At 46.2% G+C, this 24,879-nt stretch overlaps 1 protein-coding gene across 3 annotated transcripts in view; it reads left to right on the top strand.

Annotated features, from left to right (window-relative positions):
- The first annotated feature begins 2,685 nt into the window (after positions 1 to 2,685).
- Positions 2,686 to 24,879, top strand: part of LOC121271926 (microtubule-associated protein 1A-like) — a 47,640-nt gene continuing 25,446 nt past the window's right edge. Inside the window, exons 1-3 of one of the 3 annotated variants that reach the window (XM_041178168.1) lie at positions 2,686 to 2,762; positions 22,958 to 23,040; positions 24,085 to 24,225. Coding sequence is in view for 1 of the 3 variants with exons in the window: in XM_041178165.1 (XP_041034099.1) it covers positions 2,850 to 2,901; positions 22,958 to 23,040; positions 24,085 to 24,225 (276 nt within the window). In the remaining 2 variants the exon portion in view is untranslated. Of the gene's footprint in view, positions 2,763 to 2,833; positions 2,902 to 6,297; positions 6,367 to 22,957; positions 23,041 to 24,084; positions 24,226 to 24,879 lie in introns of those variants that run through there. The other 2 variants (XM_041178165.1, XM_041178167.1) reach the window with 2 other exon arrangements.

The raw sequence follows: 24,879 nt of genomic DNA, 5'->3' as shown, positions 1-24,879 counted from the left end.
GATGTCCCGCCCTCAATGGTTCATTGGGCACACCTCGGCCAGCAACCTACCCGGCTGTTGTTAAATGGCCGATTGGCCATATTATCGCCCGGCTCTGAGGGGCAGGAGTCAGAGATCCGCGCACTTCCAGGTCGGACTCTCGCCCACCGCCATGGAGTGTAAAATTGAGCCCTAACTGATCAGTAGGTGCATGTCTGGGATAGTCAAGTCTCCCAAAAAGTGGGAGGTTATGCTGGGCAAGAATTCTTGTCTCCAGGAAAGAGAAGGCTGGGGGGTGATCTGATAGAGGCCCTTGAAATTTTGAAAGGGTTTGATAGGGGAGACGTGGAGAAGATCTTCCCACCTGTGAAGGAGACCAGAACTAGGGGCCATCAAGGTAAGATAGCCATTGCCTAGAGAGTGGTGACAATGTGCAACTCGCTATCACAAGGTAAGATTGAGGTGAATCCCATAAACAGATTGAAGGGGAAGCTGGATAAACACATGAGGGAGAAAGGAATAGGGGGTTTTGTTGATAACATTGGATAAAGCAGGGTGGGGGGGGGGTGCGAGGAGGCTTGTGTGGAGCATGAACACTGGCATAGCCCAGTTGTGCCACATGACCTGTTTCCGTGAGGTAGGCTCCATGTAACCCTATTTGACATTCCTGCAGTTGTGCACACTGCTCTCTGGTTGGTGCTACAACATCGACCCCAGCTCAGGTCAGCACAATATCATCCTAGACAGACCCGAGCATTGACTTTAACAGGGGCTGTGGATGTCAGCCTTGGGTGACCCTGGTCCTTGGCAATGGGCAGCCCTCCACCAAACATCCCCCAGCTTGGGTCTGGAACAATCCTAATGCCGGGGAACATCACCTCACACCTTTTACCAGCCTCATTTCGTGCATAAAGAATGGGCTTTGCCAAACTCCAAACATAAAATGGCTGCCGGTTGCGCTAATTGTTTGCAGTTCAGCGCAGCATTTCTGTTATCGAATCCAGAGCTCGAGGAAGACTTCTTCCCTGAGCATCGGCGCCCAGTGGTATGCAGCAGGTAAAAGTCAGGCTATGTGTTATCAATATAGGGAAAAATTAACACTGGGTTCAAATCCCAGTACCTGAAATGATTACTGAATATTGCATGGACAATAAGGGAGGGGCACTCACTGTGAGATTACTTAGAATAGCCCCCTGATATCATAGTGGGTTCATCTTTCTGTTGAGAATATGGAGGGTAAGGGATGGTCCAGTATGACTCGTCTGCCCTTCCCTCACCTACATTATTGACTCATGATAGGCCACAGATTCATGATCTTCTCTGTCAGCGATCTCCAAGCTGCCTACACGGTGAGATCAAAAGGTTGCTCAACTGCTGAGGATCATTGACAGCTGGGCCACACATGTCCACACATGTCCATGCATGTCCACGCATGTCCACACATGTCCACACATGTCCACACATGTCCACACATGTCCACACATGTCCACACATGTCCACACATGTCCACACATGGCCACACATGGCCACACATGTCCACACATGTGTCATCTCCAATAATGATCATTGATGGGCAGCAATAACAGGTAGTCGACCCTGGGCTGGATATACTGAGGGCAGTTACAGTGCTCCTGTTACATCCACCTACAGGTAAACCAACGAGACACAGACAGGAATCGAAGCCTGTGACCTCCTACACCATATGTCTCAATGTCACACCAGACAGTGCACTGGGGGAAAGAGATAACAGCCCCCCAGCACCCCCCCCCCAACCCTTTGTTCTGTCTCCCTACCCCCAATGACCTCGCTACCCTTCCTTCAGGGTCTCTCTCTTTCCCAATCCATCTACCTAACCCCCTCTTGCCAGCTCTAAGTGTCTGTCTCTCTCCCTGCTCCCCTCCCTTCCTGTCTGGCGATCTTTGTTTCTCTCAATGTTATTGTGACTCTCCCTCTCTATTGCTTTATCTCTCCCTTTTTCTCTTTCCTTCTCTTTGTCTCTCCCTTTGTCTGTCTTTGTCTCTCACTGTGTGTCTCTCACTGTGTGTCTCTCCCTATATGCCTGTCTCTCCCTCTGTGTTCCTTTGTCTATGTACAGTATGTTTATCTGTGTGCCTGTCTCTCTGTGTCTGTGTACAGTATGTTTATCTGTGTGCCTGTCTCTCTGTGTCTGTGTACAGTATGTGTTTATCTGTGTGCCTGTCTCTCTGTGTGTGTACAGTATGTTTATCTGTGTGCCTGTCTCTCTGTGTCTGTGTACAGTATGTGTTTATCTGTGTGTCTGTCTGTGTACAGTATGTGTTTATCTGTGTGTGTCTGTGTACAGTATGTGTTTATCTGTGTGCCTGTCTCTCTGTGTCTGTGTACAGTATGTTTATCTGTGTGCCCGTCTCTCTGTGTGTGTACAGTATGTGTTTATCTGTGTGTCTGTCTGTGTACAGTATGTGTTTATCTGTGTGTCTGTCTGTGTACAGGATGTGTTTATCTGTGTGCCTTTCTCTCTGTCTTTCCCTCTTTTGTCTGTGTCTCTCACTCCCTCTTTCTTTCAGTGTATGTCTCTATCTCCCTCCTTTCAGTGTCTGTCTCTCTCTCTCCCTATCTCTCTCAGTGCTGTGAGGGTTAACGCTGCTGGTGCATTGATGGTGTATGTGTGAGAGAGAGGCTGAAGCAGGCTGGGGCGGCTCCGCCTTGGAGTGCAGTCCAGGCAGCTGGAGGCTGCAGAGTGAGACTGACTGAGCGCCGAGCGAGCAGCTGAAAGCGGCTGGGCTGAGGCGGCCGGATAACGGGTAGGTGCTGTACCAGGGGAGCGGGCTGTGTACAAAGGCTGGGGTAAGACTCGCAGTCGGATTGGAGTGAGACTGTCGCAGCTTTTAATGTGGAGTCTGATCACTGTGTGTCAGCAAGGAGGAAAACCGTTGGTTTTAGGTATGAAGAGAAGTGGGTTTTGTGTTGATAAGGAGTTTGGAAGTAAGATTAATTCAGACGGGGGGGGGGGGGATTAATTGATGGCATCACTGTGTGTGTGTGTGTGTGTGTGTGTGACTGGTTGGCAACAGATGATTGTAGCCTGTCTGGTGCACACAGCAGGCTGCAGCCTTGAAATCTCTAACACATATGGGGGCATTTGTGTGTAAAAATACTTAGATTTTCAATTATCTGTTTTTACACATCTCCCTTTTCCCTCGCGCTTCTCCCCACATTGTGCCCAGACTTCTAGCTCCACGGTGAACAGATCCCTGATTTTACGGATTTATATAATTATAGGCGCTGCTGCTTTTTTTTTATTTTTTAAAGACAAGCCTGGTTGCAATTCGCCCACCTCAAAAATTGACAAGTATTACAAAAAATGAGATGATTTTTTCCCCCCGAAACATTTCGCCCCTCCCCTCCCTGGGAGAGAGAGAGAGAGAGAATAATGCATTTTATAACCGCGCATCTCCAGCCGGAGTGACATTCAGAATGTGGGGCAAAAAAAGGAATTGTTGAAAAATTCAAGGCTTTAATGACCAAACATGAAGTATTCAGATAAAGGCCAGGGTGCAAAAGAGGAGAGAGAGAGATTCTGTACACTGCGGCAAATCCTGCAGTGTCTCAGTCTGCTCTGCTCACCTCTCTTCAGACATTTCTCTGCAGTGTCCCTCAATCCTCTCCTGATCATTGAGAAAATCTGTTTTTTCCACAAGACAGAGCAAAACCATCTAGAATTTCAATTTTTAAAACGCCTAGAAGCGTTTCATTTTTGCTTGAAGCCCCTCATCATTGAAGAGGGGCTATAGAAAATTTATATATATACTTTATGTATTACATATATTTATCTGATATATATTTGATATATATTTATGACATAGATTTATATATATTTATGACATAGATTTATATATATTTGACATATAGATATATATTTATGACATAGATATGTATATTTATGACATAGATATATATATTTGTTCTATCAAAGCTTTTAATAAAACCTTACAGGTAACTCAATGGGAGACCCAGGTTTTTTTATTATTTTGGTTCTGCTAATATATATCCGCACCTCATTCATTTTCCTCCTGCTGGTCACTTATTAAAGGACTGCGGTCAGAACTGACGGTCTTTTTTTTAATATTCTCCGATTGAAACAAACAGCCTAGGTTTCCACAGGTGCGGCTGCCGGAATTTCGACCGCAGAGGTGCTCAGTCCAGAATCGTCTCTGTCAGGTTTTGATTTTCCATCCCTCTATCCTTCTCTCTCTCTCTCTCTCTCTCTCTACCTCACTCAATCTCTGCTTCATCTCCCCTCCCCCTCAGCAGAGGTGATGCTCCGGGCGTATGTCCTTTTGTTTCAAGTGTTCTAGATGCCTGAACATTTCTGCTTTCTACAATTCAGCCTCGTCGCAGCTTTTTCAACCTCGGTTGGCGCTCAGTCGCAATCTTTTTGTGGCGCAATGTTTTTTTTTATCAGACTGCGCTGCGGCTTTGGTGCTAAATTTCCGTATCTGTTTACGGCCCAAATTCAGTGTATCTGTCAAACCCCCCTCACCCCCTTTCCCCCATCACCCCATCGCCACATCCACAAAAATCACGACGGGTGAAGCTGAGTTTGAATCTACATTATTCTCTACATGATGTGAATGTGAGAGGGTGAGGGGTGCAGTGCAGGAGGAGTTGGGCATTGGTAGAAAGTAGGAAAATGCTGTATCATTGGTGCCTGGCGGATGCCGAAGGCACAAAACTGACCCCTTTTTAACCCATTGTGAACTGAGGCAGATTAAGAGATTACATTTTAACATTCAGGAGAATCTAATCCATTTGACAGAATTCACTGGAACAACCTGGGCTCGATCAGGTTCACACCTTTTAAGTCTCGGCTTGGAGGTTTCAGATGTTCAGAGCGGCATTTGTCGGGTTCTAAAGGCATCGCTTGACCGAAGGGGAGTTTGCATTTTCCAATGTCACTGGTTTCCGCAGCCCAGAATGTTGTGGATCCAGCCTAACCGCACTCCCCAGAGACCATGTTACCGAAGTGGCATTCTGAGCGAGCAGGGGCTTTGCCCCGGGACAGAGAGACCCCCAACCAGGGTCAGGTTAGGCTGGCCCCGGACTGAAGTTATACCAACAGGAGGGGGCTGGCAGTCGGCGTCTCTGTTTTAAAACTGGGGTATTTTCTCTGTGTAATGTCACGGATGTAGGTATAACGGATTGTGTGTGTGTGTGTATGTGGCCAGTTTAGTTGCTTTTTTTGCCCAGATAACCATTTTAAAATGGATCTCTTGATGAACAACAGGGAGAGATATAAATGTGAGTTTAAATTGGGGACAGGTATTTGCTTTTTTTAAAAATAACACAGTCTGTCTCAAACAAAATGGTTTTTATCACCAACCCTTGCTCTTTGCTTCCCCCCTCCCCTCTTCCCCCCTCCTCCTTGTGAATAATGATTCAGATGCCAGCAGTGACTTGGCTGCAGTTTTTATTTATTAATGATTCTGGTCGCTTGGTGCGCGGGTGTCCGGGATTGGAAACTTGCTGCAGTGGTAGCAGGGAAAACCCGGACTGGATTTCATTCAGGAGGTGTCAGACCATTCTTACACCTCCCCCATCACCCTCCCCCCCACCCCCCCCCCCCCCCCCAACTACCCACCCCCACCCCCACACACAACCCCAACCTGCCCCCAGAAAATGCCCATTCTCAGATTATTCAGCAAGTGCCTGTACCGTCTGCAGGAATAAAGGGAAACTGGCAGCACTCATTAAAGAGCAGCTCAGGAGGGTTCCGACAATATGAATATAGCAGTTTGTGTATCAGCATTCCTGCAGATTATAATCTTCCCCTCCCCTCCCCAAGCTACCCTTTCTCACTATCCTCCCCCTTCTCTTGCACCCCCTCTCTCACCCTCTCCTGGCACCCCCCCCTCATCCACCTGCCTCACCCACCCCCTCCACTACTGCTGCCTCTCTCACTCATGCCACCAATCCTCATCCCGCAACTCCCACCCCTTTACTCTAGCTCACCCTGCCTCGCACACCTCTTGCACCCTACCTCATTCAAACCCTTCTCCCCTCCCTCTGCCACCCCCCCTTTCCCCATTCTGCCACTCCCCTATCTCTCTCTCTCTCTCTCTCTCTCTCTCTGCCCTCTCCGCCACATCCCCCCCACCCCCCACCCTGGCCACTCCCCTCCTGGGAAATATTTATCAGCCGACTCCGCAATGCTGCTCCAGTTTTGACTCTATTCGAGCAGAGGGACAGCATGTGTAAAATTAGCCTGGAGCAAAATGAGCCTGTGGAACATCTTAGTCAGCAACAGCATCACACCCAATGATTGGCTAATCCACATAACGTGCAAAATGGCAGGATGACTTGTGAATTTTTATAAGACGCTCTTCAGGATCCACGCAGAGCTCAGCGGTGAGTGGTCAGGGATCCTCGGTGTATTGGTGTTCTTTTTCAGGTCCTCTTAACTCCCAACTGGAAAGTCACACATTAGATGCTCACTCCTGTCGTCTCTGAGTGAGTGGGTTATGGATGAGGCTCCACCGTTTGTTTGCCTTTTGTGTGACCTTGCTGCGTACAGTTGGTGTTCGTCTACCTGACAGAGTAATTTGTTAGTGCTGAAGAGCTTCAGGGGGTCCTGAGGAATTACTAACTTTTCATTTCCCATCTCTCCCAGGCTAGGCTGGTGGATGATCTGGTCTCTTGTTGCAGTTAAGCTGGTGTTGTGTGGTGATACAGTGACGGTTGCTGCTCTCTCTCTCCCCAACTCAAATTGTTCCTGATGCATGAAGGAAATTTAATTTTGGTGACTTTGGGAACTTGGCATCCTGTTTTCTGTTTGGTTAGGAGTCAGCGAGGAGAGAATTTACCCTCTCCCAACAGCGCCACTCTCGGCCTCTTCCGGCCCCTTGAGCATCCCTGATTTTTGACCTGCTCCACCATTGGCGGCCGGGCCTTCAGCTACCTGGGATCTAAGCTCTAGAATTCCTTCCCTAAACCTCTCCACCTCTCGCTCCTCCTTTACAATGCTCCTTAAGACTGACCTCCTTGACTGTGCTTCTGGGGACTTGTCCTGATGTTTTCTGACGTGGCTCGGTGTCAAATTTGTTTGGCAATCGTTGCCGTGAAGCACCTTGGGATGATTTACTATGTTAAAGGTGCTAGATAAATGCAAACTCTTGTTGTAAACTAGGCAGGGAGAAAACACACTGAGCTAAAAGCAAAATACTGCGGATGCTGGAAATCTGAAACAAAAACAAAAATGGCTGGTTTTTGTTTTGTTTCAGAAAACACACTGACCCTGGCGTGTTTGGTACAATCTGCTGGGCCCTCAAAACATTTGTATTCAGAACATTTGTATTCAGCTAAAAGATCCACTTTGAGGTGAACGGTCACTGATTAGTTGAAGCATCCAGGCTAAATCAGTCTGAGCAAATCATTTCTGTGCGACCACAATGCTGCAGAAAGCTCTGTAGAGGACAGAGATTGTATTGGGCTAGCACTGTCGCAGTGGGACAAATGGCCTGCTCCATAAATTTCTGCCATTTCATGACTGGACGTTTAATGGGAGACACGCTCGGTTGCTGGCTGGGCAGGTGGATTCTGTTGGATTTGCAGTGTGAGGTGAGAGGTTGGAGAATTGGTGTCAGTGAAATGTTGGCGATTGTTTCGGGTAGTTTAGAGAATGAGGGTAGGTTGGTTTATTTTTTATTTTTTCCCTGAGTTGGGAAAGCCCCGATTTACAGGGAATTTGGAATCTATTATTACAAGTGATGGAGATAAGCAGATAAAGGATTAAACGTAACATGGGAGGAAAAGGGAGAAGAGAAGCTGGAGAAGGAGGAAATTGATTTATCAGAAAGCCAGATATAAATCTTGTTCCCTCGGTGATGACTCGCTGGATTTCAGGCAAGGGCAAAAAAATGGTGTTCACTTCTGTCTGAAACCTCCGCTGAACTGTGTCCAAAATATCTTCTGCATATCATGCATTTTTCATAGGGAACAAGGAGACAATATAAGAGTACCCTCGAATGTTATGTGTCTGGATTTGGGTGTCAAGTGGTACGGTTTAAGTATAGTATACAGTTCCTAAATTATCACCCTGCCTTGTCCCTGCAGCACAGATTCATTCAGCAAGCAGCCTCTTTCTGCGACCAATTCACTCAGCCAAGGCGCTGATATAGACTTGGGGATTTCCTTGCTTTCTCCATGTTGGATATGCTTATAAATTGGAGAGTTTGTGCTGCAGGTAGCCTAGTGCCTGCTTAACCAGTCACTGTTAGACTGATGTGGGGGATCCTTAGCATCGTAGAGGGCTGTCCTATTTTTACGGAGAAGGAATTTTCATTTCTGTTGAGCCTTTTTTGCATCTTTAGACTGTCCCAAAGCCAATGAAGCATTTCTGAAGTGCAGGAAACCCAGGAGCCAGTTTTCACACAGCAAGCTCGCCTAAACAACATTGACCAGATATTCTCTTTTTCTTTTAGACAGGTCGGTTGAGGATTTTGGGATAATTCTCCTCCTGTTCTTTGAAATAGTGCCATGGGATCCTTTATGTCCACCTCTTGGGGCAGATGGGTCTTTGGTTTAGTACCTCATCTGGAAGATGTCAGCACCGACAGTGCAGCATGCCCTCAGTACTGCACTGGAGCTTCAGCCTGTGGGTGGAATTTTATGGCCCCATCATGGCGAGGGAAGGCCCATAACATGGGGTGAACGGTTCCAAAACTCCATCGATTCTGGTGGGATGGGAAAATCCCACTGGTGAGGAGGGGCCATAAAATTCCACTGGGGAAAATCCCACCGGTGAGGAGGGACCATAAAATTCTGGCCTACATATTGGGTTCGAGCTTCTGAAGTGGAACTTGAGCAGGAGATGAGAGTGTATTGTGTATTGCTACTAAATTCAGCAATCCAAACATGAATTATAAGACCATTTAAATAACTTTGAGTTACGGAAGTAGCTGTAACTTTACCACGTGTTGACCCTGGCCTGGTAATAGCCGCAGTATCACACCAGTGCATCTGTTCGTGTGACTGACCAATTAGATTCTTCATTTCAACACTCCAGAGATGCTCGATCTATTTTTAAATCATCTCATCCTAACTTGTTTAAATAGAAATTTAAATCACTTACTCACCAAGTAAACCCTTGGGCGGCCAGACTGAGAGGAATTCAACAGCACAACACCACATTTAACTGGCCTGCAGGGATTCCTCTCAACTCTACGTTCTGGGGACGAATGATATCCTCATCTCACCTCAGCCCACAAAACTAAACCTCCCCCTCGCTCGCTCCCCTCCCCCACCCTGTCGACTCCCCTCCCCCGCCTCGCCCGCTCAGTTTCCTCTTGTCCCCCACCCTCTCCACATTCTACAGTCTTTTGTCAGCTTAACTGACTTTGTTATATTTACCAACAATCTTCTAAAAAAAAAATTCTCCACCAGTTGTGGCCAACATTTATGATTCTAAATTTTTATTTTATTCATTCGTGGGATGTGGGCTTCGCTGGCTGGGCCAGCATTTATTGCCCATCCCTAACTGCCCTTCAGAAGGAGGTGGTGAGCTGCCTTCTTGAACCGCTGCAGTCCATGAGGTGTAGGTACACCCACAGTGCTGTTAGGAAGGGAGTTCCAGGATTTTGACCCAGTGACAGTGAAGGAACGGCGATATATTTCCAAGTCAGGATGGTGAGTGACTGGGAGGGGAGCTTCCAGGTGGTGTTGTTCACATGTCTGCTGCCCTTGTCCTTCTAAATGGTAGAGGTCAGGGGTTTGGAAGGTGCTGTCGAAGGAGCCAGGACGTGTTGCTATTCAGCTACTTCTGACCTTTCCCTTCAGGTCACTGCCCATGTACCAATGTTCCAGAAAGGTAACAAGGCAAATGATAGATTAATCTATGTTGGAAGCTTCTGGAGATGATTTGCTGCTTTGCTCCTGTGCCAATGGATCAGTGAATAACCCTTTCACCTTTTATACCAGAAGGTTTGAATGAAGACCTGAACACAGGTTTCCCTCTCTGTACCCCTCTGTGAGAGGGCTGATCTGTCCACAATGCTGTATTTCAGATGAGAAGTCAAACTGAGGCCCCTCTGCCCTCTCAGATGGATGGAGTACATCTCGGGCACTATTTTGAAGAAGAGCAGGGGATTCTCCCCTGGCCAATACTTATCCCTCAAACCACATCAAAAAAAAACCAGATGACCTGGTCGTGATCACATTACTTTTTGTGGGAGCTTGCTGCGCCCATATTTTGTTTTCTACATTACATCAGTGACAACACTTCAGAAGTATTTCATTGGCTGTAAAGTGCTTTGGGATGTCCTACGGTGGTTGTGAAAGGCGCTATAGAAATGCAAGTCCTTTCTATTTCTGTATAGCTCAGAACCCAACTCCAGCTTACTTTAAAGCCAAAAAAAGACTTCAAGAATTAACTTTTTCATTTTTGCAAACACATTTTACAATTCTTCGCTTCTGATGTGACATCTGCTATATAATATACTGCCAATACAGTTATATATGGATAGGCTTCTGCTGAATTCCATTAGATAGACTCATCCTCACTCTATTGATAAGACCCCTTCCCAACCCTATAAAAAAATTGCTGAAATATGTTTGGATTACATTGAAAGTTTACATATTTTGTTCATGACCCCATCTCTAAGGTGTACCTGGAGATTTTTTCTACATTAACAGAATTATATGATTTCAAGTTGTGATCATTGTGGGAGGGTTACAATGCAGAGTAAAGCTCCCTCTACACTCCCCTAGCATTGAGCGTCTCTGTCACAACCCCAGTTCATCTTTTCCAAATTTCATTCTGGGATTATGAATACAGCTACATAAATAGATAAAAGCAAAAAACTGCAGATGCTAGAAATCCAAAACAAAAATAAAAATACCTGGAAAAACTCAGCAGGTCGGACAGCATCTGCAGAGAGGAACACAGTTAACATTTCGAGTCCATATGACTCTTCAACAGAACTAAGTGAAAATAGATTTTCTATTTTTACTCAGTTCCGTTGAAGAGTCATGCGGACTCGAAACGTTAACTATGCTCCTCTCCACAGATGCTGTCAGACCTGCTGAGTTTTTCCAGGTATTTTTATTTCAATGGATGTATTTATTTTGCCTCAGTAATGATAGTGTGACCCCTCTTCACTGCCCAGTCACCCACCTCGAGTAAGAACCTTGATTCTTTTTGCACTGCTTCAATTTAAATTTATCTTCCTGGCGTTCAAATCTTTTCACGGCCCTTGCCTCCTCCCTATCTCTGTAATCTCCTCCAACCCTCTGAGATCTCAATTGTCCTCCATCTGGTGTCTTGGGCATCCCTGATTTTTATCGCTCCACCATTGGCAGCTGTGTCTGCAGCTGCCTGGGTCCTACGCCAGAGAATTCCCTCCCTAAACCAGTCTGCCCCTCTCTATCTTTCTCTCCTCCTTTAAGATGCTGCTTAAAACCTACCCTTTCCTTAAGTGGCTTGTGTGTCAAAATTCTGTTCGATAACGCCATTGCGCAGCACCTTGGGATGTTTCATTCCATTGAAGGTGCTATATAAATGCAAGTTGCTGTTGTTGCATATTGGCCCACCTTCCTAACTTACAGCATTGAAAATGTCCATTATTTTTGTCAATGCTGGAGGCCACTGGGGCTGTCCTGGTATCAAAGTAATTAGGGTCAGGCAATAAACGCTGATCTCGCAGCACCACCCACATGATTGAGTTAAACAGAAAATTGGTACGAATCACGTTGGCTTGGCTTTGCCACGCACTGTATGCTTCCTTGTGTTGCGTCTAGTTTTCTTTCTCCTCATTTGTTGGTGGTAAATTAAGAGATCACAGAGCTGAGGCAGCCCCTAAACTAACCCCTGGCCACAAGCGGGTCAGGAGCATGGATATTTTTCCATTCGCACAATCGTCCCCCTCGTTGCAGTTAGCTACAAACTATCTGAGCTATGTGACTCCTGACCTGCCAGTGTCACTGCCTGAATTCCTGTCGGGGTTGGGGGGGTGCAGGCAGCAGGAATGATTTCAAGCGCTTCAGTCAGCTGTCGGGATCACTGAGCTGCTGTGTGTTTATAAACAACAGCCATAAAAGCAAAACTCCGAGAAGCTCCCACTTGCGTTGCACGTGATGTGTTGGATTTAGAAAGGGATTTGCAGGGATCACAGGAATGTTCAGGAATATTGCAATCCGAGCCTCATGGCAAGCAGTTAAGGGACCTTGGGATGGAGAGTGAGGGATGTCCTCTTCCGTTTTGAATGACGGCTGAAGGGTCAAAGTCCACAGTGTCTTGAAAACCTATAGCTACAAAGAGGCAGGAAGTTCCCCTCTGGGTTCTCGAGCCCGGCCATCAGGCTCCGTGGGGATTCGGGTACCCGCTCCCCACGAGGAACAGTCACCCATTGGTGACTTGCCCTGGAGCGGCCAAGTAATGGCCAGGGGGCAGCCTTGCCATCCAAATTATGGGTGATGGACGGGCTCTAGAAGCTGGAGAGCTAATGGGAGACCTTCTAGCTTGAAAGGGGCAGCAGGAGGCCATGCAAGGTAAGTGAGAGAGAGAGAGAGGGAGCTTCAAAATGGAGGTTCCCTCTCTCCAACCTCTTAAAAGTTTAAATAAAAATTGGCCTTGGCAGCCGGGTCAGTGGGGAATGGGGGAAACCCCTCAATAGGGTGACGTCTGGCTGCTGCTACACCCAGGCTGGTAGGGAGGCCCTCACAGGCCTGTCTGGGGCACTGTTACCCTGGCCCGCATCGCCTGTGAGGACCTGGAGGCTGACTTAAAAAATCTCATTTGGCCTCCACTTACCATTCATGACCTTGGCTCTGATGGGGTCTACAAATCAGGCCCCACAACCTGCGTTTATATAGCGTCTTTAACATAGTAAGGGTAGGCTAGCTTAGTTGGCCAGATGACTAGAGCAACTTGAAGAATGATACCCGGATTCAGTCCCTGCAGCATCTGTGGTAGTTAATGTGGGCCTGTCACCTTGCCTTGCTGCACGTGTGGCCCTCAAATTCTTTAAAGCCAACTGTCTCTCTCAAATGGAAGGTGACGCCTGTGATCCTTATGATTCATTATAATATTATTAATGTAGTAAAATGTTACACAGCAGTGATTAGCAAACAAACAAGATCTATAGATGGCTAAAAACTTGGTCAAAGAGGTAGGTCAAAGCAACGGAAAAGAGGCCACTCAGCCCCTCAGACTCGATTCCCCAACATTCAAGTTGATCGTGGTATTATCTATCCCTCAAACTCATTTAACCTCCATCAATCCATATCCCTCGATCCCTTACCCAATAAAATCTGTCTACCTCACTCTTGAAAGTAGTTATGTGACACTGGGCTTGGGTTTATGTGAAGTTAAAGAAACAACTTGCATTTATATAGCACCTTTCACGGCCTCAGAACACCCAAAAGCGCTTCATAGATAATCTCTCACGCAACCTACCATTTATTTTATCCTTTCATGGGATATGGGTGTCACTGGCGAGGCCAGCATTGGTTGCCCATCCCTAATTGCCCTTGAACTGAGTGGGTTTGCTGGGCCAATTCAGAGTCAACCACATTGCTGTGGGACTGGAGTCACACGTAGACCAGATCGGGTAAGGCAGGCAGATTTCCTTCCCTAAAGGACCTTAGTGAACAAAATGGATTTTTGATGACAATCGGAGGCAGTTTCATGGTCACCATTACTGAGAATAGCTTCATTTCCCAGATTTATTTCCTGAATTCAAATTTCATCAGCCGCCGTGATGGTGCCCATGTCCCCAAAGCACTAACCCGGGCCTGTGGATTATTAATCCAGCAACCTTACTGCTGCATCTGTTGTGACACTGTGTGCATTTGCCTGTGGAGGGACAGTGTTTGATTATGGCCCGGGAGCATCCAATAACTCCTTGGTAACCATGGTGAGGGAATTAGGTGGTCGTTGTTGTCCAGTGTGCGGTTTCTAACTAGAAAAGAAATATTGTCAAAGTAATTTAAGGAATTTAGTGGGGGGCGGGGGGTTGAATTAAATCCTTGACAGTGAGAGAACATGTTCAGCAGCTTTTTATCATGTGCGGCACAGGCCTTCATGCCTGTTGCCATGGTGATGTGCTTCCATCGTGTTTAAGGAGCGAGGGGGTTAGAGGGGTGTGGTGGGTTATCGAGTAATCTGATGATGTGTCTGATAAATGGAAATAAAAACACAAAAGGCAGACATTTCCCAGCAAGGAGTCTGAAAATGGACGAGGGCCTCAGATGCTGCCTGATTGCTTTCTCCCCCTGTCACCCCTGCCGGCCTGGATATCAGGCAATTAAGGCCGTGTGAGAAACCGCTGCTCTGGTCCCAGCCGAGGACACCCGAGCCAACATAAACCAGGATCAACTCTGGCAATGGCCTGATCTGGTTTGGCTCAGCTTCTCACTCCAGTCAATGCTGGGTTTTAACTAGCTGTGAAATGCAGACTGAATGCTGCATCAGTCACCAAACACACCTGACTCATGTGTTTACGTGGAGCCCTGTATGCATGATACCACGTGTAAGTGTGATTCCATGTTTACATGGAGCTCTGAGCATGTACGATTCCATGTGTACATGGAGCTTTCTGTGTGTATGATTCTTCGCGTACACGGAACTGTGTGTGTGCATGATTTTATGTGTCCGTGGAGCTCTGTGGGAGTGTGATTCTACATGTACATGAATCTCTGTGTCTGTTTGATCCTGCTTGCGCATGAAGCTCTGTGCATGTATGATTCCCTGTGTACACGGAACTTGAACATGCATGATTCCCCATGTACACGGAGCTTTGTGGACACATGTCCCATCAGTCTTCAAATTCCCCCTAAAGCCAGGTGGAACACACAGTGGAGTGAGTGACAGTTTTGAGCTAAAGCGATTGAGATGAGTTCTGAATGGTGTCTCACCCTATTGTATCTCCCAAAGATATACTGCCACTCTTACTGTTGCTGTGCAGTAACATTAAATTATTCTTTAAAAGAGCCATGGAGTTTGATTGGGATTCATTCATTCCTTCTGGGTAATTCCATTCTTTCTGTTTCTGTAAAATATTATAATGAGGAAATTGTTTGAATTAATGACCCATGATGCAAACTTGAGTGGGTTAGGTATGTATAAGGGGAGGGTGCTATTTATTAAGGAATTTCTTCTTGACACTTAGCACAAAGGTATATGGATTGTATTCTCTATGGTGGAACATATTTGGTTAGCAGTTAAGGGATGGGATGCTGATCAAACAGACTGCTTTGTCCTGGATGGTGTCGAGCTTCTTGAGTGTTGTGGGAGCTGCACTTATCCAGGCAAGTGGAGAGTATTCCATCACACTCCTGACTTGTGCCTTGTAAATGGTAGACAGGCTTTGGGGAGTCAGGAGGTGAGTTACCCGCTGCAGAATTCCTAGCCTCTGACCTCTTCTAGCCACAGTATTTATATGACTTTATAGAATTGCAATTGCAAGTTAAATGGAATCCATGGGTTGTTCTAATCACACAATGATATGGCACAGAAGAAGGCCATTCAGCCCTTCCTGCCTGTGCCAACCCTTTGACAAGAGTTATCTGATTAATCCCACTCCTCCCTGGTCTTTTCCCCACAGCCCTGCATTTTTGTTTTGCTTTTTAATTATTTATCCAATTCCCGACTGAAAGCTCCTGTTGAATCTGCTTCCACCGCCCTTTCAGGCAGCGCCTTCCAGATCACAACAACCAGCCTGCAATAGAGACTGGCACTTCTGGGAGATGGGGTGGGGGGTATAATTGGAGAGGAGAGGAGAGGGGAGGGAAGGGTTTATTGCAAATGACTTTGTGCACTGTGTGTGGTGCTAAAGTCTATTAATGAATGGATTCTGTAGCTTGTGTTTCCCATGTTGGCATTGGCTGGTTAATCAATTGTTAATAATAGAGTTAATAACTGCTGTTATCATTGCGGAGACAGCAATTATTCTACTGACTGATTTAACTAGTGTTAACCAGATTATCCAACGTGGTTACAAGCAACAATTTGGCAAAATCCATTCTGTTTTGCCCATTGTAGAGACTGCAGGCTTTACCTGGTTTCTGTATGAAGATATCAGGACTAATCCAACACAAAATCCAGGCTGACACTCCAATACAATACTGAGGGAATGCTACACTGTCGGAGGTGCCATCTTTTACCTTAGATATGAAACTGAGGCCCCGGCTGCTCTCTGTGCCCTGTATAAAAGATCCTATGGCACTATTCGAATAAGAGCTGGGGAGTCCTCCTCACTGTCCTTGGGCCAATATTTATCTCTCAAACAACGTTATTAAAGGATACATGATCTGGTCATTATCACATTGCTGTTTTTGGGAGTTTGCTGCGTGGATGCTTGCTGCTGTGTTTCCTCTATTACGACAGTGACCACACTCCAAAAAAGTAATTTAGTGGGCGTAGAGGACTTTAGGACCTTCTGAGGTCATGAGAGGTGCTACAGAAATAAAAGTCATATTTTCCTGGACTGTTACACTGGCCAGTGCGAATTGCTAGTTTTGACATTCCATAGTTTACCTCTGAGGCCAGAAGTAGCTAAAAATGAACAAACCAGCCATTTCCAACATTCCACAAGTCTCTGGAAGATTCCAGGACAAACACAGCAGCTGCTGAGATTTAGAGTCAGGCTTTTGTATAACTGCTGGGCCTAGTTTCCGAGGGACTTGGTCACTATTTAATTGTGTGCAGTCATACCGACACTCACTGCTCATGGTGTTGTCTCCCTCGCTGGTTAGTTACCCACTCACTGACTAAGTCCTGATCCAGTGTATTTCTTTTGTTGGCAAATTTTCTCTGCTATTGGTTTGTGTATTTGAGTGAGTGTCGAGTGAGAGATGTGACAATCTTTCCTACAAATCCCTCCACCACCTACACACAGTGACAGCAGTGTGTACCATCTACAAGATGCACTGCAGGAACTCACCAAGATTACTATGCAGCACCTTCCAAACCCTCGAACACTACCATCTAGAAGATCAAGGGCAGCAGATAGATGGGAACATCACCACCTGGAAGTTCCCCTCCAAGTCACTCACCATTCTGACTTGGAAATATATCGCCGTTCCTTCACTGTCACTGGGTCAAAATCCTGGAACTCCCTCCCTAACAGCACTGTGGGTGTACCTACACCACATGGACTGCAGCGGTTCAAGAAGGCAACTCAAGGGGCAACTAGTGATAGCCAGCTGGCCTAGCCAGTGAAGCCCATATCCCGTGAATGAATTTTTAAAAAATCAATTAGCATGCAAGACAATGTGGTGAGTCTTAAGATGCACATGGGAGGAAAGTGTAAGAGCAAGACAGGGTCATTCAAAGGACTGTACTGGAAAATTATCATGACCTGTTAAGAAATGAAACATTTGCTTGAATAGATGAAAACCAGAGAAATCTGAAATCTGGTCTCCCTATCTTTTAGTTGCTACCAAAAATACCTGTGCTATAATTGGTGTAGTGACTTTAATTGGATCAATGGTGGAGGGCCCAAGCGATTCACATCACACGTCACAGCTAGTCTGAAAATGGGACAAACGCTCGGCCATTTTCAGTGGACAGATGGAGCAGCTGAAGGCTGAGGGAGTCTGTTATTTGTAAGTAGCTGGATACTGCCCCTTGTGCTGTGTAAATGAGGTTGATGCACAATGGGGAAGCCAACCATTGTACGCGTTCAGCTGCTGCGGGACTGACTGAATGCCGTTTTATGTCACCAGAGATGACTAATTGGGCCGTGCTAACAGAACTGATCTTTGTATTCGAACAAGCCGCTGAGTTCTTTGAAAGGTGCTATAGGCATCTCTTCAAGCTTTTCACTGAAGTCGGAAAATTAATCCCGGTATGTTTTAATCGGCAGCGATTAGCACTGCATGTTTAAAGAGAGACGTTTGTACACAATGGAGGGAACTGTCCTGAAAATGCATCCCTTGCTCTTGGTATAATTTCCCAATTTTGCTCTCAAACATTTTCCTGTTTTAGTTTCAATAGGCTCACTGCGATTCCATTACTGACACTGGCCTCCCTCGGAGAAAACAAATCCTAGACCCACCCCCTTTTTGGCTGGTGGTGGGGAGGCGAGGGGTGGTGACTGGGGGTATGATAACTGGGGTTTGGGATCCAGTGTTTTATTGACCAAAATTCAGGCAATAGTTCAGTGTTCATTTCTGCTGTTTCCTGTACAGATGTATATCATACTGAAAGGTTGAGAAGAGAAAAATAGATATTTATTTTTGTTATGACAGCAATCAAAAGTTTTATAATGCAAATGAAAGACTGATGATACAATGACCAGGGACTCTGATTTGAGATTTTGTGCAAGAACTTTTTTATTCATTCATGGGATGTGGGTTTCGCTGGCTGGGCCCAGCATTTATTGCCCATCCCTAGTTGTCCCTTGAGAAGGTGGTGGTGAGCTGTCTTCTTGAACCACTGCAGTCCATGTGGTGTAGGTACACCCACAGTGCTGTTAGGGAGGGAGTTCCAGGGTTTTGACCCAGCAACAGCGAAGGAACGGTGATATATTTCCAAGTCAGGATGGCGAGTGACTTGGACCTGGAACTAGCTGTCCACGAGGGTGGTGGGAGCGAAGAGGATCAATGATTTAGAAAGGAAATTGGACGGGCGCTAGGGGGAGTTAAACTTGCAGGGTTACGGGAATAGAGCGGTGGAGTGGGAATGACTGGATTGCTCTAGGCTAGTGAATGGGCTGTATGGGTGGGGGGCGGGGTGGGTCTTTGCTTCACCTCAGTGGGCCCCGACATTGAAATCAGGCACACGCGACCCATTATATAATTAGGGACAAATTAAATTACCGGCTAAAGTAACATAAAAAAGCGCAACCTCCGACGTCCGCCAGTGTCGTAACCAAGGTGGTCTCCCGGGATGGGGTAATTTTGTTAACGCCGCTTGCATACCTACAATTTGCAAGGCAGTGCCAATTGAAGCTTACCAGCACTTCCGACGCATGGCTCTCACAGTCAATGTTGTGTGCAATCAGCAAGCATCTCACTTCACGGTGCCCTTGCTTTGCACATGTATCACTTTAATAACACCGGCAAGGAAAAAAAACTGCACTGAACCTGGCAGCCCTGCGCGTGGGCACTGTTCAACAAAATGTCTCTCGAGCCCGCACTCAGAACCCTGGTGGGCCCGCAGCTTGCCCTCCTCTGCTCTACCGAGACCTGGCATGGACTCAACTGACATACCTTCTTCTTTGTTCTTTCATGGGAAGTGGGCATCGCTGGCAAGGCCAGCACTTGTTGCCCATCCCTAACTGCCCATGAACTGAGTGGCTTGCTAAGGCCATTTCACAGGGCAGCTAACAGTCAACCACGTTGCTGTGGGTCTGGAGTCACGTGTGGGACCAGGCTGGGTAAGGATGACCGATTTCCCTCCCTAAAGGATGTTAATGAACCAGATGGGGCTTTACAACAATTGTTTCATGGTCACTGTTACTGAAACTAGCTTTATATTCCAGATTTATTTGCTGAATTTAAATTCTACCAGCTGCCGTGGTAGGATTTGAACACGTGCCTGTAGACTGTGTGTCTAGATCGCCTATCCAGTGACATTACCACTATGCAACCGTCTCCTTGGGTGCCATAATGACTCGCTGATTTGCCTTTCTACAGCATGTTTCACCACCATAGGATTCTTTACAGCTAATGAAGCACTTTTTTTAAAGTGTAGACACTTCTGTAAATGAGGAACATTGGTGAACTTGACGCATTGGTTAATATTTGCATTCTAATACCGGTCCTTGTGCTGGATCAGGTTTAGTTTAAACACAGAGGTTAGCCTATTACATTGGGCTTTTGAGTGGAGGGAGGGAGAGATTTGCATAAATATACTCAACATGGGTTACCTGCTTGTGTTATTACGACTGCTAATGAACTGATGGGATATTAGTCAGCCACTGAGTGAGATTTCACCTGCACTCACTGCTGTGTGGCTCTAGTTGGCTAGGATGGACACCCCCAGGGGTTTCCATGTTTGTTTCTTTCAAATGAGGCTTTAAACTGAGGCCCTGTTTGTTCTCGGATGGCTGTAAAAGATCCAGTGGCCATTATTTTGCAGAATATTGCTGAAAAGAGAGACATGTTACCAAAGCGCTTTGTCTTCATTCACCAGGCCAAATGAAAGAATGTTAAATTTCAAATGATCACAACAGTTTATACTACAGGAGAAAAGAGCTGTTGATTGGCTGGCAAGTCGACTCCAATTGGCCACTTACCTGAGGTTCCCAGTGCTTTCGCCATGGCAGCGTTAGTGCCAATGAGTCGACTTGCCAACCAATCAGCATCCTTTTCTCCTGTAGCATTAATTGTTGTGATTGTTTGAAATTTGGTATTCTTGTGTTTGTCCTGATGAGTGCAAGAAAAAAAGCTTCAGCAACATGTCTCTCTTTTTAGCAATATTCAAGTTCTGAACCACTAAATGACTATTTTGAAGACATTCTCCCTGGTGCCTTGGCCAATATTTACCCCTCAACTGACCCCACCAAAACAGATTATTTAGTCATTACCACATTGCTGTTTGTGGGAGCTTGCTGTGCGTAACTTGGCTGATGTATTTCTTACATTACAGCAGTGACTACACTTCAGAGTTACTTCATTGGTTATGAAGCACTTTTGGACAGCCCGAGCTTGTGAAAGGTGCTATATAAATGCAAGTTTCTCTTTTCTTTCACCATCCCTTTTCCCCCCCCACCCCCAGTGTCACCAAACATTCAGTGTACCTGCAGCAAAATTTCCCACCAGCTCCCTCGCAGCTTTCTGAAGTGGGACTGCCGTAAATGGAGGCTCGTTCAAAATGACCACTTGGTTCCTTAAACCATTGGCCCCGTATGTGGCCCTTGACTGAGATCAGTGTTGAAATGTTGCAGGATCAAAGCTCATCAAGATTTAATGGTTTGGGTGATAAAAGATTGTGATGGGGAAGGGTGACTGAGGCTTGTTGATAATGGACCAGAATCCACTCAGAAAACATGGTGCAAAGATTCTTGATTTGGACACAGCGAGCAGGGCGTTGTAACTCTTTCGAGTACAAACACGTTTCCATCTGTTTCAGATGAAGTTACGTTGTTTCATAGTTTGCCATTGTGAGATTTGAACTCTTGATACTCTTTTGAGTAAACCTGTTTCCATCTGTTTCAGATGAAGTTACATTGTTTCATAGTTTGCCATTGTGAGATTTGAACTCTTGATACTCTTTTGAGTAAACCTGTTTCCATCTGTTTCAGATGAAGTTACATTGTTTCATAGTTTGCCATTGTGAGATTTGAACTCTTGATCTGGGGGTTACAAACCCAGTACCATAACCACTTGGCTATTTAGGCCAAGCTTAAAGTTATATTGTTTCATAGTTTGCCATTGTGAGATTTGAACTCTTGATCTGGGGCTTACAAACCCAGTACCATAACCACTTGGCTATTTAGGCCAAGCAGCAGGGCGTTGTATTGGGAGTGTGAAATGTTCCCCTTAATTGTAGCAATGTTATTCAGCCCCTCCCCGTAGTAACGAGTCTCACATTCTCTCCACTCTCTGGATAAAGAAGTTTCTGCTGAATTCCTGACTGGATTTATTAGTGACTGTCTTATGGTGATGAGCCTCAGCTCCCCACTAGTGCAAACATCTTCACTATGTCTAAATATTGAGTTAGTGATTCCCCTCCTCTGAAGCCTATGTTTCTATTCCCTGTATGGTATGGAACAATTAAAAAATTGAGTTACACAAACTGATTATGCCAAAAATTCTGGACATGCCTTTTTGCTGACATCTTTAATGTTTTGTGTTTGTGAGCTCAGCTCCCTCACTAGATACTTGAGCATAAAGCAAGGCTGACAACTCCAAGTGCAGTGCTGAGGGAGCGCTGCACTGTCAGAGGCGCTGTCTTTTGGATGAGATGTTAAAACAAGGCCCCAGCTGTTCTCTGAGGTGGACTGAAAGATCCAACAACATTTTTTTATTCATTCACGGGATGTGGGTGTCACTGGCTGGGCCAGCATTTATTGCCCATCCCTAATTGCCCCTTGAGAAGGTGGTGGTGAGCTGCCTTCTTGAACCGCTACAGTCCATGTGGTGTAGGTACACCCACAGTGCTGTTAGGGAGGGAGTTCCAGGATTGTGACCCAGCGACAGTGAAGGAACAACGATGTATTTCCAAGTCAGGATGGTGAGTGACTTGGAGGGGAACTTCCAGGGGGAGGTGTTCCCATCTATCTGCTGTCCTTGTCCTTCTAGGTGGTAGAGGTGTGTTTGGAAGGTGCTGCCTAAGGAGCCTTGGTGAATTCCTATTTAAACACTATTTATAGGAGAGTAGAGCTCTTCCTGGTGCCTTAGGTCAAATATCTATCCCCCAACCAACACAAGAAGCAGATTATCTGCTCACTATCGCGTTGCTGTTTCTGGGAGCTCGGTTGCCGTGCTTCCTCCATGACAACAGTGACCACATCTCAAAAACAAAGCCTTTAATTGGCCTGTTAAGTTTTCAGGGATGGCCTGAGGTTGACTTGGCAAGACATTGGGCAGAATTTTATAGCCCAGTGTTGGGGCGGGGGAGGGGCTGTAAAATGAGGCGAGCCGCTGAAAAGCCCATTGACTTTGGCGGGACCAGAAGATCCTGTTGGCGGGCGGAGACATAGCACTCCACCCACTGAATAGAAATTCATTTCTCCATCTCACCGCAGTCTCTGTCAGTTGTTCCTGACCCATATGTGATGCATGCTTGCTTGACTGTAGCCCGGTTAGGTTGTAGTATGGAGATTTCTAACATAGCGGCTCAAAAATTGTAAGCTTGGGATGTGCCTGACACTGCTGACTGTTGCAACCAAATTGGTATCCGTGGTGGTGTCTAGCCTGTGAATCCTAGGTACGTGGTTGTGAGTCGGCGTATCTTTCATTCTTGGAGACTTCAGAGGAGCCCTGGAGGGTTCTGGTATAGAGTGGTCAGCTTTGGAGGTCTATAATCAAAATCATTCTCTTTATTTCACTCCAGGCCAGAAGACACTTCACCACAGGAGTGACATCCTAGAGACTGTGGTCCTAGTTAATCCTGCTGAAGACACAGTCGCCTCTGAGGTAACAATGATCAGTTTGTGGGATTAATCGCCCTGAATTTACTCACAGTTGTTATTCCCATTGCCATGAACGGTAAAGGTTCCAAGCGCCTTGTCTCATTCTGAAACTGGAAGAGCCATTTGTTTACATTGAGAAGATTAAGTGAAGGGCCAATACTCAGAAAAACATTGATGAGATAATGCACTCAGCACAGTGTGCTTGGAGCATAGGGAGGGTGAGAGGAAATGTCAAGGTTCCTATACTGTCCAGATAAATACAAATGTAAGAGGGTTGGGAGATTGGTAACGTACAGGTAAAAATATGTAAAAGGTTTTGTGTGCAATGCACACTTTCTGTAACTGTCTCACTTACTTCCTGTAACTCTTGCCCCAGCACCAGTTCTTGATTGGGCAGAACAGAATTTGACTTAATTCAGTCACTGTAACGTAGCACAATACACCTCTTGTCATGAGTTAGTGTCTCCAGTGAGCCTCCATGTTCAATGCCATGGGAAACCAGCTAGTTTCTAATGATATATTTATAAGGCTTATAAGATTAGGCTATAGCGTTCTCATGGGTGAAGGAGTTCTGTGACCACCTTCGGCTCTGCTTACAGACTGACTGTCAGTAGTTCCTTGTGTTACACTTTCAAATATTGTGATGATTGACTGCATGCTCTAGTTGTGATTAAGGGCAGCTGATTAATTGGGGAAAGGTTCGGGCACAGATATAAGGACTAGTTTCTGCTGGTGGTGGGTGGGGTGGGGAGCAGAGCTATGTGGAAGGGAGAAGCTGTCAACGCGCGGGTTTATTTACACTGCCCAGCGTAACGTACGTTAAAGGCAGACTGACATCCAGCTTCTTTGCCAGGTGGATGTTCAGCGAATGAACACCTTGCTTTGACTGCCATTGGGATGCCCTCAGTGTGTGCAATGTTGTTGGCTGGCCCTGGCAGCATCTCTTTAAGTGGCGCAGTGGCAGCATGGAGACTGGAGTCATTGTGCAGGAGTCAGATGGAGCTGGGCAGCTAATTCCAACTGCGTTATTTCTCGTGTCCTGTTCTAGGTTCACTCACTCGTGACAGACTCATCCCGCCAGAAGCTCTTGATTCTCTGCGGACAAACTTCCGACCAAGGAGGAGACCTCATTCTGCAAAGCGGAACCTATTCTTTTCAAAGATTCATTGAGACTTTTGCAGACCCTGAGGTGAGAATTCCTTACATGAGCTTTTAAGCTTGTAACCACTTTAAACATTCACTCCCTCCACCACCGATGCACAGTAGCAGCAGTGTGTACCATCCACAAGGTGCACTGCCAGGAATTCACCAAGGCTCCTTCAACAGCACCTTCCAAACCCACGACCACTACCGTCTAGAAGGACAAGGACAGCAGATAGATGGGAGCGCCACCACCTGGAAGTTCCCCTCCAAGCCACTCACCACCCTGACTTGGGAATATATCACCGTTCCTTCACTGTCGCTGGGTCAAGATCCTGGAACTCCCTCCCTAACAGCGCAGTGGGTGTACCTACACCACATGGACTGCAGCGGTTCAAGAAGGCAGCTCACCACCACCTTCTTAAGGGCAGTTAGGGATGGACAACAAACACTGGCCCAGCCAACGATGCTCACATCCCATAAAATAATGTTTTTTTTTTTAAAAAGTTCCCGTTCTTGATTCCCAAGCACCAGATGAATGTGTGAGATCAGCAGTGAGTTAAGGGCAGGAAAAGGCGAGGAATACCCGGGTGTATATATTGTACCTTCTCACATCTGTCAGGAGGACCTAGAACCAATTCTCCACACCTAACTCTGGTTTAAGCAACTATTAGCCTGACCCAGACCACAGGTGTAACTGCTG

Source organism: Carcharodon carcharias, chromosome 32 (assembly GCF_017639515.1).
Source record: "Carcharodon carcharias isolate sCarCar2 chromosome 32, sCarCar2.pri, whole genome shotgun sequence".
Classification (NCBI taxonomy): domain Eukaryota; kingdom Metazoa; phylum Chordata; class Chondrichthyes; order Lamniformes; family Lamnidae; genus Carcharodon; species Carcharodon carcharias.
Note: the sequence above shows the minus strand (reverse complement) of the source record. Positions and strands in the feature narration are given on the sequence as shown.